Here is a 12,766-nt window from a genome sequence, read left to right as displayed (position 1 = left end):
AAAAGACAGCAAACACTGATGAGTCTAAGGCTGTGGGATCCGGGGATCTGTGGAACCTTTACCTCCAAAGCAAATATCCTTACCAGCTGGGGATAGAGTTCAGTTAGTGGAATGCCAGCCTAACATGCAGAAAGCCCTGGGTTCAATTCCCAGCACTGAATAAAACTGGGCATTGTGCTGTGTGCCTGTAATCCTTGCACTTAGGAGGTAGAGGCAGGAACATCATAACTCAAAGTAATCCATCCTTGACACATACCAAATTCCAGACCAGCCTACACTCCAAGACTCTCAAAGAAAGTTTATTTTATTTATTTACTTACATGTTTGTTTATTAAGACAGACAAGGCTCTGTGTAGCCTTAGCTGTCCTAGAACTCACTCTGCAGATCAGGCTGGTCTCGAACCTAAGAACGCCTGCCTCTGCCTCTGTGCTAGAATGAAAGGTGTGTGCCACTATGCCTGGCTAGATTTTTCAAATATTTTTTCTCTTGCTTTTCATTTTTAATTCTAATAATGAAAAAGTAAAAAACTGTATAACCTGGGTATGTTAATACAAACCAGCACTCAGAAGACTAAGAGTAGCAGAATGGCTCTGAGTCAGAGGTCAGCCACTGTGGCTACATAGTAAATTTAAGGCCAACCCAGTGAGCATAGTGAAACTGGCTGTTAAAAAATGAAGTAGGAGCCGGGCTCCACTGTCTGTGATCCCAGCACTCAGGAAGAGAGACAGGCCAATCATTGTGAGTTCAAGGCCAGCCTGGTTTACAAAGTGAGTCCAGGACAGCTAAGGCTACTACAGAGAAACCCTGTCTTTATCGTTTAAAAAAAAAAGAAGTAGGGGTTGGAGAGATGGTTCACTGGCTAAGCCCACATGCTCTCTTCAGAGAATCTGAGTCCCACACATCAGGTGGCTCACAACCACCTGTATGTAACTCCAGCTCTAGGGGCAGCAGACAACTCTGACGTCTGTTGACATTTGACTTCATTACGTACATAGCCACAAACACACACATGCCATCTGAAATAATTCACATAAATAATAAAGTGAAGTAGGAAAAGAATTTTATGAGTGTCCTTTGATACACGTTTCACAATGTACTGTCTGTGCATTTCAAGCCATGGCAAGCTCCATCAAAGGCTAACAACTAGGGGACAGAGAGTCGGCTCAGCAGGTATGAATACTTGCTCTTGCAGGACTCAGGTTCAAGTCCCAGCACCCATGTGGCAGCCACAACTGTAGGTAACTCCTGTCCCAGGGGATCCGATGATCTCTTCTGACTTCCACAGACGCACAGCATGCACATACATACACGAAGGGAAAACACTCATACATAGTAAAAAAAAAAAAAAAGAAGTTTTTTTAGGCTTTTTTGCGTCAGGATTTCTCTGTGTAGCCTTGGCTATCCTGACCTCACTCTTTAGACCAAGCTGGCTTCAATTCAGAGATCCACCCACCTGCCTCCTGAGTGCTAGATTAAAGAAGAGCGCCCCCACCGCCGCTGCTGCCCCCAACACCACCACCCAGCTTAAAAAAAAAAATTAGAACTTCCAAGTGTGGTAGTACACGCCTTTAATGCCAGTACTCCGCAGGCAGAGGCAGGCAAATCTGTGAGTTTCAGGCTTGCCAGAGCTATGTAGTGAGACCCTGCCTAAAAAATAAATAAATAAATAATGGGCTGGAGAGATGGCTCAGCAGTTAACAACACTGGCTGTTCTTCCAGAGGTCCTGAGTTCAATTCCCACATGGTGGCTCATGATGATCTATAATAGGATCTGGTGCCCTCTTCTGTGATTCTGGCATACATGCAAATATGTATAAATAAATAAATTTTTAAATAAATAGTAAAAAGAATTCTTGGTGTGTTACCACATTCCTTTAATCCCAATGATTGGAAGGCAAAGGCAGGAGGATCAGGAATTGAAGTCTATGATGGAAAAAGGAGATGAAAAAGGACAGAAAATTCAAGGACTCAATAGCAGAATGTCTGGCTAACATTAGTGAGATCCTTGCATTTGATCCCCAAAACCACCAAAAAGAAAAGGGGGAAAAAGAACAAAGCAGCAGAGCACGAAAGATGAAAATGCTAACAAGAAGTTAATAGTATGTAGCTCTGAACTGGAGATTTCATCTTCCAAAAGATCTTTAAAAACATTTCTGGGCCAGGCAGCGATGGCGCATGCCTTTTAATCCTAGCACTCAGGAGGCAAAGGCAGGGGTGTCCCTGAGTTCATGTCCAGCCTGGTCTACAGTGTGAATTCCAGGATAGCCAAGACTATGGAAAAACCAACAGAAAGACAGACAAACAGATAGATGCATGCCACGGTAGCCAAAGCTAGGGACAAACCAATAAACAAATTAATGAATGAACGAATGAATGAATGGTGTTTCTGTAACATTTTGGAAGTGGAGGCAGTAGATCAGTTCAATCATGCTCAGCTACAGAGTAAGTTCAAGGCCAGCCCAGGCTGTCTCAAAGAGAAAAAAAAATTGACAAATCAAGGGAAAATTAAAAATTAATAGGTAGTTAAAATTGAGAATTAGCATTAAATTATTAAACATAATTCAAAGTTCTTAAAACTCCCTCAGGAAGACATGAAAGTGTTCACGTTAGTTTGGAGGGGACCATGGGAATATGCTGGGCCTAATCTCAGATGAAGGAAAGCATAACTTGTCTGATGAAGTTTACTGCACATTACCTCTCAAAAGAAAATTTTTTCCCCAGCGATCTGGGTTTCTTCATATGCTCTTCTACACATTCTCCTCCATGAAAGTCTTTAAAATACTGTTCAGTTTCACCTGTTAAAAAGATAAAAATGAACGCTAAGTTGATACCCCAGCCTGTCCTGAGCCAGAGCGAAACGATAGAGCAGCAAACCAACCACCATCTGTAGTGATTCTCCTGGAAAAGGAAGAGACAAGCACAGGGCTTTCACAACATATGTTCCGCCCACCACAGCGACACTTGATTATTGCTGTGTTTGCACACGTGGTGGGGCGGCGTGCAGGAGCTTGAGTGCCACACCTCAAGTGCAGAGGTCGGAGGACCGTTTTCTCTCCTTCCCTGTGGGTTCAGGGAATGGAATTCAGGTTATCAAGCTTATGTGGCAAGTGCTTTCACCCCCAGTGCCTCACCACAGCCCCATCCAGCCCCACTGTTATATCTGTAAGGGCTATCTGAGGTAATTAGGGAAGTCAGCACAATTATGCCAACATACCTCAGGGTCCAAGATAATCATGCCTTAGGCTAAGAGAGCACATCATGGCTTAGGTGAAAATGTCCATCTTTTACCAGTCATTTCCACCAGCGGCAGGATGAATCCAGGAGTCAGGTGAGTGAGCCCCAGTGGCCAGCTCTCCCCCTGTGCTCTGCATATTCCTGCTGGAGCAGTCACCCCCACTTCTGTCTGCCTCCACATTCACAGACACACTCGTAGTACCATTTGCTGACACTCAGGTGCACCTGCCCTTTGCTAGCGACTCCCACGAAGCTTCCACAGCCTTCAGAGAAGACAACAATCTGAGAGTCAGCTGGAGTGCAGCACACCTGTAACCTCACACTGGGCAGGCTGAGGAAGAAGGATCAGGAGTTGAAGCCAGCACTGGCCACTCAAGGTCCCACCTCAGAGAGCAAAAGCCAAAAGCTTAGAGAACATCAACAATACACCAAGAGGTAGAACTAAGCACTGACCTCCAAGTCTGCCTTCAAATCCTCATGCTTCAGCAGGTCAGCAGTAACGCTGGGCCCTCCACAGCTCATGGACTGCCGACACAGACATCTGTTTCCTGTCAGTGCTGACTGGAACGCTGAAGAATCTCATCAGCTCCAGTAATAGTACCAAATAAATACACTTTGGACCTGTGTGGTGAAACTCAAACCTTAGAAAACGCTATCTAACTAAGGTGTTGTCACAGAGACAGGCCCAACTGCACAACTCAACTCACTACCAACTTCCTCTGGGATTACTCTTCAGCTTCCAGTAGCATGCACTCACATGAAAAATCTCAGTTCTCGGGCTGGGGACATGGCTCGGAGGTTAAGAGCACTGGCTGTTCTTCCAAAGGTCCTGCATTCAATTCCCAGCAACCACATGGTGGCTCACAACCATCTATAATGAGATCTAGTGTACATGCAGGCAGAACACTTATATAATAAATAAATAAATCTTTAAAAAAGGGAAAAAAAGAAAATCTCAGTTCTGTCTTCCTACCTCCATCCCTGTGGGGGTTTGAATGAGAATGGGCCCCATTGGCTCATATAGATCAATGCTTGGTTACCACGGTGTGGCACTATTTGAAAGGATTAGAAGGAAAAGGAGATATGGCGTTGGAGGGAGTGTGTGGAGGGAAGTAGGCTTTGAGGTTTCAAAAGTCCATGCCACGTCCAGAGTGAGTGAGTGAGTCAGTCAATCTCTCTGTCTCCATCTGTTTCTGTGTGTCTGTGTATGTGTCTGTCCGTGTGTGTGTGTGTGTGTGTGTGTGTGTGTGTGTGTGTCTCTCTGTTTCTGTCTCCCTCAGCTTGTGGATTAAGATATGCCTCTCAGCTACTTCTCCAGCACCACTCCTGCCTGCTACCATGATACTAATAGAATAAGCCTCTGAAGCTGTAAGCAAGCCTCTCTTTATAAGAGTTGCTGTGGTCATGGCGTCTCTTCAAAGCAAGAGCAGTATCTAAGAGAGTCCTCTCTAGCCTCATCAGCTAGGCACTTGTCAACGCTACTCCCTGTGACCAAGCATTAAATTGTAAGGATTGCTTTTACCATTTCTTAATTTTCTTTTTTGTTTTTTTGGCTTCAAACCCAGAGAGATCCACCTGCCTCTGCCAAGTGCTGGAACTAAGGGTGTGCACCACCACTGCCTGGCTGCTCTTACCATTTAATTTCATCTCAATCTCTTCACTTAGAGTTTCTGCCTCTTAACCCTGTTACTTTTAAAAGAAGATAAAAAAGGGCCACAGTGGGTCAAGGTACCTACTGCCCAATCTGCCAACCTGAGTTTGATCCCTGAGACCCACATGGTGAGAGAACTCCCTCTACATATATACTGTGGTAAAGACACTCACACACATATACACACATATACACAAAATAAGTAAAAATATATAATAAAAATAATTTTAAAAGCTACAGAACATCCAAATACCTGTAAGCCCTGAGGTAGGTGAGTTCCACCTGCCATTCACATCCAGCATTCTTCCCAACTCTTTTATGTTTTCTTATACACAGTTAGAACCATCTCCCTGACTGCAGCACGAGTTCTTTGAAACAGAAAACACGGCATGCAGCTTTCAACCTCCCAGTGTACACAGAGTAGCATTTAACATGTATCACACTCATAGGGCTGAAATACGACATTTCCAGCGCGCCACACCGTTCTGATCTCCTCTACAGCTTTTACATCTTTTTAGCTATTGATTAAAATTGGGCACTCTAACTAGAGACTTCGAGATTGACCTCGAGGCCACAGCATGCGCACAGGTCTCACGGGAACAGCAGGAGAGTTTGAGAGGATGAGTGTACCCAGGCATTTTGTTTCAATGTGTATTAGAATTCATGTTTATTACTGTTTCTGCTAAAACTCTCTGTTTAACTCTGCGGCACAAGAACAGGTCTTGTGTTAGTCCATCCATGAACAGGAGAATTGTTTGCTCATAAACTGTTATGCTGTAGCCTCTTGCTACATGCCTGTGATTCGCCACACTATGGGGGGGGGGGGGGGGCAGCAGGTAGATCTCTGAGACCAGTGTGGTCTACAAAGTGAGTCCAAGACAGAAAAACCCTGTCTTGAAAAACCAAAAATAAAACAACAACAAAAATATTCAGACTGTCACAAAATGCCAGTGTAGGCTCAAGACTGGTGATGCCTCAGGTCTCCCTGCCGGTGCCTCAGAAACATCCGCACTTAGCATGCACGATTGCACTTCTGAGAGGAAATTCTGCAACAGGAGCTCTCAGGTAATAACAGGACAATAAATAATTCAGCTGGAAATTTAGTTCTCTGTTATTGATTGGTTGTAATTTAAAAGCCATATCCAAGTTAGCAAAGAACATCTGGAAGTCTAGGACAGGTTCTAACCACTCAGAGCAGAAGGAACTGGGAATTTAGCATTCATTTACCAGCTGTCTTATACTAGATTCTGCTTCCCAAGAGCAATGGGCAAGCTGGCCCTCCCTCTTATACTTACTTTTGTTGTAAGACGTTTCACTGACGTGTTCTGTCAGATACTCCAGCAACCCATCAAATATTTCTAGGAGATTCCTGATAGATTCCGTATCCCCTTTCACTATGTTTTCTCCTGAACACAGAAGACACAGATTTTTAAGACATTTAACAAAGAAATCAGAAGCCTCATAAGCCCTGAAATGAATATATATAAATGCTGTTTGAGAACATAGGTATAAACTAATGAAAGCAATTATAATGTAAAAACATCCATTTCATGTTGTTTGATTATAGCTGAAGAAACAAGGGGTGGGGAAGCCTGAATGTAGTATTTGATCATTCACTGGCATGGTCCTTTTTCTAGTAGCTGAGCAAGTGGCCCCAAGGAGCATGCTCTAGGGAGAACCCCTAGAAACCAAGCCAGAAAACAGCAGGCAACTTTACAGTAGCTAGTGAAAAAGAGCAGTAGGAGGAAGACAGAGGCCTGTTTCTCGAGGCCAGCTTGTGAGAATTACAGCAAAACAAAAGTGACAACTTAATGGGTGCTTTCATTAGGAATCTTTGCTCACATCTATTTACTTTGTATAGGTCAAACCATTTTCTTTTTTCCTTTTTTATTCAAGACAGGGTTTCTCTGTATAGCAGTTCTCGCTGTCCTAGAATCACTCTGTAGACCAAGCTGGCCTTGGACTCACAGAGATCTACCTGCCTCTGCCTCCTGAGTGCTGAGATTAAAGGCATGCACCACTATGCTCCTTTCTTTCCTTTCTTGAGACAGTATTTTAGGAATCCCAAGCTGGCCTCAAACTTTCTGTGCAGTAGAGGATGACCTTAAATTCCTCATCCTCCTGCCTCCACCTCCCAAATGCTAGAATGACAGTCATGTAGCAGCATATCTAGCTTAGATCATACTGAAGAGCAAAGGCCCTGCTTCCTGCATGCCAGGCAAGCATTCTCCCAACTGATTTCTATCTCTAGCTCCCAGAAGTTAAACTTTGGAAAGTCTCTAGCACAATACCTGGCCCATAGAGAACCACAGATAAATGTTAAACTGGAATGCTGAATAGAAGCAGGCTATTAAAACATATAAGCTTCATTTGTTTAGGTTCATCTAAAATGGGTTCTAATCAACATCAAGTCTGGATGGAACTTATCTTCCCGTACTGTCTGTCCTTCAGGGAATCACGCCTATGATTCAAAAAATACGGCAAAAGCAGACTTGAAATCTGGTGTTTGAGAACACAGCCCATCTACTTTAACCCTGACACAGAACAAACCTAAACCAGAAATCTGTTGTTTTCCTCTTCTGCTGGTGAAGACAGATGAGGTCTGACAGGTTTTGTAATTTTTAAAATAGCACACTAGAAATCATGTTTTCAAGTGCTGTGTTTTTCTGGCTTAAAGGATGTAATTGTGTCCCAAGGGCATACTCAGACTGCTTGGTTTCCAGGACGGGAGCACGCACTGCCAGCGACCAGCGACCAGATTGCTAGCAGACTGCAGAGCTTTGTGGTGGGGAAAAGTGCTTTAAAAGAGCCCTAAGTGGTAAAAAGTTGCTCTGCGGTCAGCCTGAGAGGTAAGCAGATCTGCAACTTTTTCACGTGCTATGATATCAGGGCTATACTAAAAACCTTTACAAACAGGGGTTTTAGAACCTTGCTCCAGTACGCTCATAAAGCACAAATACCAAGCTGTTCATGGTAACGTGGACCTAAAATCTCCTCACTAAAGAGACGGCATGGGAGGACTGCTGGGAGTCTGAGGGCAGCCTGGGCTAACTACTGAGACTAGTAGTCTTCCACTAGCCTGTGGTGACTTTAATCTTGGCATTACAGAACCAATTGGATCGCTGTGAATTATAGGCCAATCACAGCTACACAATGAGACCCCATCTTAAAACAAACAAACCAGCAACTTTCCCTGCTCAGATAATAATGTAATTTTTTTATTAAAGATTTTATTTATTTATGAGTTATATAGTGGTCTGCTTGCATAACACTGCATAGTTATACAATGTGTGCCTGCAGGCCAGAAAAGGGCACCTGATCTCATTATAGATGGTTGGGAGCCACCATGTGGTTGCTGGGAATTGAACTCAGGACCTTTGGAAGAGCCTGTTCTCTTAACCTTTGAGCAATCTCTGGCCCCATAAAGTAATTCTATTAAGCTCTGAGAACAAAGAAACTACAAAATCATTCCTCCAAGTTGATTACTCACCTAGAACTGAAATATAACATATAAAATATATAATATATATACTATATATTGCCAGTTCACTAAGAGATAAAGTGACCTGTCTTAACACTTAACTGCTTGGGTAGTGATCCCAACACTTTGATCCCAGCACTTGGGAGCCAGAGGCAAGAGGATCTCTGTGAGTCTGAGGCCAGGCTAGTCTACAAAGCGAGTCCAGGACAGCCAAGGTTATATAGAGAAACCCTGTCTTGAAAAGCAAAGAGAGGAAGGAAGGAGAAAGAAACGGTTATACAGAGAAACCATGTCTCAAAAAACAAAAACAAAACAAACAAACAAATCAGAAACCAAAGAACAGAAAACAAAATTTTAACTCCTGGAAATGAATAAATCAAGACATATATTCAAAATATGCTCAAGTATACAACAAGGACATTTGCTCAGTCATGTTCATAGCAGCTTTATTTGTAATAGCCAGAACCTGGAAACAACCCAGATATCCCTCAACTGAGGAATGCATACAGAAATTGGGGTACATTTACACAATGGAATACTACTCAGCAATTAAAAACAAGGAAATCATGACATTTGCAGGCAAATGGTAGGAACTAGAAAAGATCATCCTGAGTGAGCTATCCCAGAGCAGAAAGACACACACGGTATATACTCACTCAAAAGTGGATATTAGACATATACTGTAGGATAAACATACTAAATCTATACACCTAAAGAAGCTAAGCAAAAAGGAGGACCCTGGGTCAGATGATCAATCCTCACGCAGAAAGGCAAATGGGACAGACATCAGAAGAGGGAGAAAACAGGGAACAGGACAGGAGCCTACCACAGAGGGCCTTTGAAATTCTCTACCCAGCAGGGTATCAAAGTAGATGCTGAGACTCATAGCCAAACTTTGGCTATGAGTCAGAGCGCAGGGAATCTTATGAAAGAAAGGGGAGACAGAAAGTACTAGAGGGGACAGTACTAAAGTCTCCACAAAGAGAGCAACAACCAAAAAATCTGGGCACAGGGGTCTTTTCGGAGACTGATACTCCAACCAAGGACCATACATGGAGATAACTTAGAACCCCTGCACAGATGTAGCCCATGGCAGCTCAGTCTCTAAGTGGGTTCCTAGTAATGGGAACAGGGACTGTCTCTGACATGAACTCAGTGGCTGGCTTCCTGATCACCTCCCCCTGATGCCACAGAGGAAGACAATGCAGCCAGTCCTGATGAGACCTGATAGGCTAGGGTCAGATCTTGGAAGGGGAGGAGGACCTCCTCTATCAGTGGACTTGGAGAGGGGGATGGGAGGAGATGAGGGAGGGAGGGTGGATTGGGAGCGGATGAGGGAGGAGGCTACAGCTGGGATACAAAGTGAATAAATTGTAATTTATTAAAAAAAGTTAAAAAAGAAATTAATAAATCAACAGTATAAGCCCTCTTTGTGATCAAAACATACTTTGAAGTTTCTAGGATTCTCATTGGTCATTAAACTCATTTACTAGAATTCTTAATTCTCAGTCTGCCACTATGAATACATATGTTCTGTTCTGTTTTGAACGTGACATAGTATACCCTGTATTATTCTTGAACAAGTTTAAGAAATAGTTTACATGAAATTGTACCTGCGTCTACATGTGGTGTTAAGCGCTAAGCCAGGCCTGCTACGTGCTAGGGGAGCACGCTACCAATTAAAGTACGTCCCCAAATGTTTCAAACTGATAGCATGGTTCAAAACTCAAACACTCAGGGGCTAGAGAGATGGCTCAATAGTTAAACTCACTGACTATCCTTCCAGAAGACCTGGGTTCAAATCCAGTACCCACGTGAGAGCTCAGTAACCCCAGTTCCAATGGGACCCAACACCCTTTACATGCTGACATAATGCCCATACATTAAATAAAGTTTAAAAAAAAAGTTTTTTTTTTAAAGTTTTAAAATTGCTCAAAGAAAATTCTTGTCCCCTTTTCAGTATCTATGAAGATCTCGTTTGATGCCATCAGAGTAACATGTTTCTAACACATTCTTCTAGAAAGTCTTTCTGAATGCAGTCAAGTACACAGAGATTCTCTTTCCACATCTGTTCTAATAAGCTGTAACGTGCTGGATATTATCATCAGAAAGACAAGGTATTCTAATGCACCGTGTTCTAGCATACACTGAAGATTGTTTTCTGAACTATGAAAATTGTACGTGAAGAATATGCTCAGTCACTCCTTACAGCCGTGGAGCACTGTGCTGTGAGAAGCGACCGTATTTGCGCAGCCCCTAACTGTGGACATTTACGAGTTTCTGTCAGCTCCAACAAGCATGCAGCATGGCATGCTTCAAAATAACAAGCATGCTGGTACACACCTCTCCCTCCCCCCGGGACTGTTTTTGAGACAGGATTTCTCTGTGTAGTACTGAGGCAGGTGATCTCTGGGTTCTAGGGCAGCCTGCTCTACAGAGGGAGTTCCAGCCAGGGCTACACAGAGAGACCCTGTCTTGAAAAACCAAACAACAATTACAAAAAAGCAAAAACCACACACAACACAGTTCTAACCCAGAGTCAACACAGACTCAGTGTTCAGTTTCCAGGGCTTTCACGGTTGCCTAACTACACATTGACTGCTGTAGTTCAGTCTTACAGTTTTCCTGTTTGGACTTGGTTAAACAACAGCTAAGAACCTAACATTTAATTAAAGTATATAATTATCTGATGGGTAAGAATATACTAACCTGTTATGTGAGACAGGCTGACCTGAAGGTAATCCAAAGCTAGTGAATCAATCACTGCTTGTACATTGTGGGCATCGTCTTCTTGACTCTTGGGGATAACTATGAGGTCTGTGGGGTCAGAGAGAAAGTCACATCATTTTAGATCCTTGAGGGACCAAGTTTTCAAATAAAAAAAAAAGAAGCATACATATATATATCTGTATTTGTCACATATGATTGTCTGTGACTAAGCTTCTGAGTAAACTCCACTGCTACAAAAGCAGCCCAAACAAGAAAGTATTTTTAGAGCCAAATTCTATGTACTAGAGTTTGTTTTGGTTGACTATTTACTGATTTGAATTTGTTTTTCAATACTCCACAAATATTAGTGGAATATTTTTCATCCAATGTATGAGTATATTCTATGTAAGCACCATGTAAAGGAATAAACAGATGGCCCCAAATTCAAGTCGTTAAGATAGTCTAATAACAAAAGCCAAGGCTGGGTATAATGACACATGTCTATAATCTTAGCACTAGAGAGGCTGAGGCAGTATTAGGAGTTTGCAACTACACTACTCTAAATAACAAAACCTGTCCCCAAAACAAAACAAACAAAAAGATGCTAATCCCCTAACTACGGGTTGCTTTCCTTGACAAAAGCAAAAATTAAACCCCAAATCAGCCAGACATGGTGGCACCTGCCTTGAATTCCTGCATTCGGGAAGCAGAGTACAGCCTTATCTTCTATATCTCGATCTATCTACCTACTTAGCTAGCTAGCCAGGTAGATAGATATAGCAAGTTCTAGGCCAATTGAGGCCACCTGTGTGATACTGTCTCAAACCGCAGCAGGTGCTCAAGTAGGCCTCTTAAATGCCGTTACAAGCATCGCCTGGGATTAACTGGCGTAAAAGCTAAAGCGCAGGTGAGAATATGGAAAAAGATCTTCATAGCAAGCCAAGTGTCTCCTCTGGTATTGAAGGTGAGCCCTAGAGGCAGGTGTCCTAGTACCTGGGAGGCAGAGGCAGGTGCATATTTGAGTCAAGAACAGCCTAGTCTACAGAGTAAGCTACAGGACAGCCACAGGTACAGGTGAGAGACCCTGTCTTGAAACAACAAAAAGATGAATCCCAAACAGTTGAAACTAATACCAAGCTACCACAACTATAAGTCACACCATTATTCTAGAGAATGTGGAGGACCACTCATTCAAGTTTACAGTGGGGACAGCAAGAGGGCACTAATTTCATTGCAGGGCTGGAGAGAAGGCTCAGAGGTTAAGAGCACTGTCCACCCTTCCAGAGGTCCTGTGTTCAACTCCCAGCAGCCACATGGTGGCTCACAGCCATCTATAAGTGACCTGATGTCCTCTTCTGGCAGGCAGGTGTACATGAAGATACAGCACTCATATAAGTAAAATAAAATCTAAAGAGCCAGGGAGAGGGAAAGTCACACGCCTTTATTCCCAGTACTTAAGGAGGCAGAAGCAGGAGGATTGCTCTGAGTTCAAGGGAGGCCTGGTCTACAAAATGAGTCAGGGACAGCCAAGGCTACACAGAGAAACCCTGTCTCAAAACATAAATAAAGAAATAAAGAAATCTGTAAAGTATGGTGATGCAAATTTATCAATTAGAAATAAAGGAAGCAGTAAGGAATCTAAGGATAAGGGGCTTCGATATTTAACAGAGGACACAATTTTGGCACCTAA

General features: G+C 43.0%; 1 protein-coding gene across 3 annotated transcripts in view; it reads right to left on the bottom strand.

Moving 5' to 3' along the window:
• The window catches only part of Cep95 (centrosomal protein 95), a 31,294-nt gene that overhangs the window by 16,135 nt on the left and 2,393 nt on the right, over nucleotides 1-12,766 (bottom strand). For all 3 annotated transcript variants that reach the window (XM_055592620.1, XM_055592621.1, XM_055592622.1), the window contains 3 exons: nucleotides 11,077-11,184; nucleotides 6,182-6,292; nucleotides 2,697-2,796 (listed from right to left, as the gene is read on the bottom strand). In XM_055592620.1, the coding sequence (XP_055448595.1) occupies nucleotides 2,697-2,796; nucleotides 6,182-6,292; nucleotides 11,077-11,184 (319 nt within the window). The remainder of the gene's footprint in view (nucleotides 1-2,696; nucleotides 2,797-6,181; nucleotides 6,293-11,076; nucleotides 11,185-12,766) is intronic.

The sequence above is a fragment of the Psammomys obesus genome, unplaced genomic scaffold (genome assembly GCF_907164565.1).
Source record: "Psammomys obesus unplaced genomic scaffold, mPsaObe1.curated_primary_1811, whole genome shotgun sequence".
Lineage (NCBI taxonomy): Eukaryota > Metazoa > Chordata > Mammalia > Rodentia > Muridae > Psammomys > Psammomys obesus.
The sequence above is the reverse complement of the archived record's forward strand: the minus strand, read 5'-3'. Positions and strand labels throughout refer to the sequence as shown.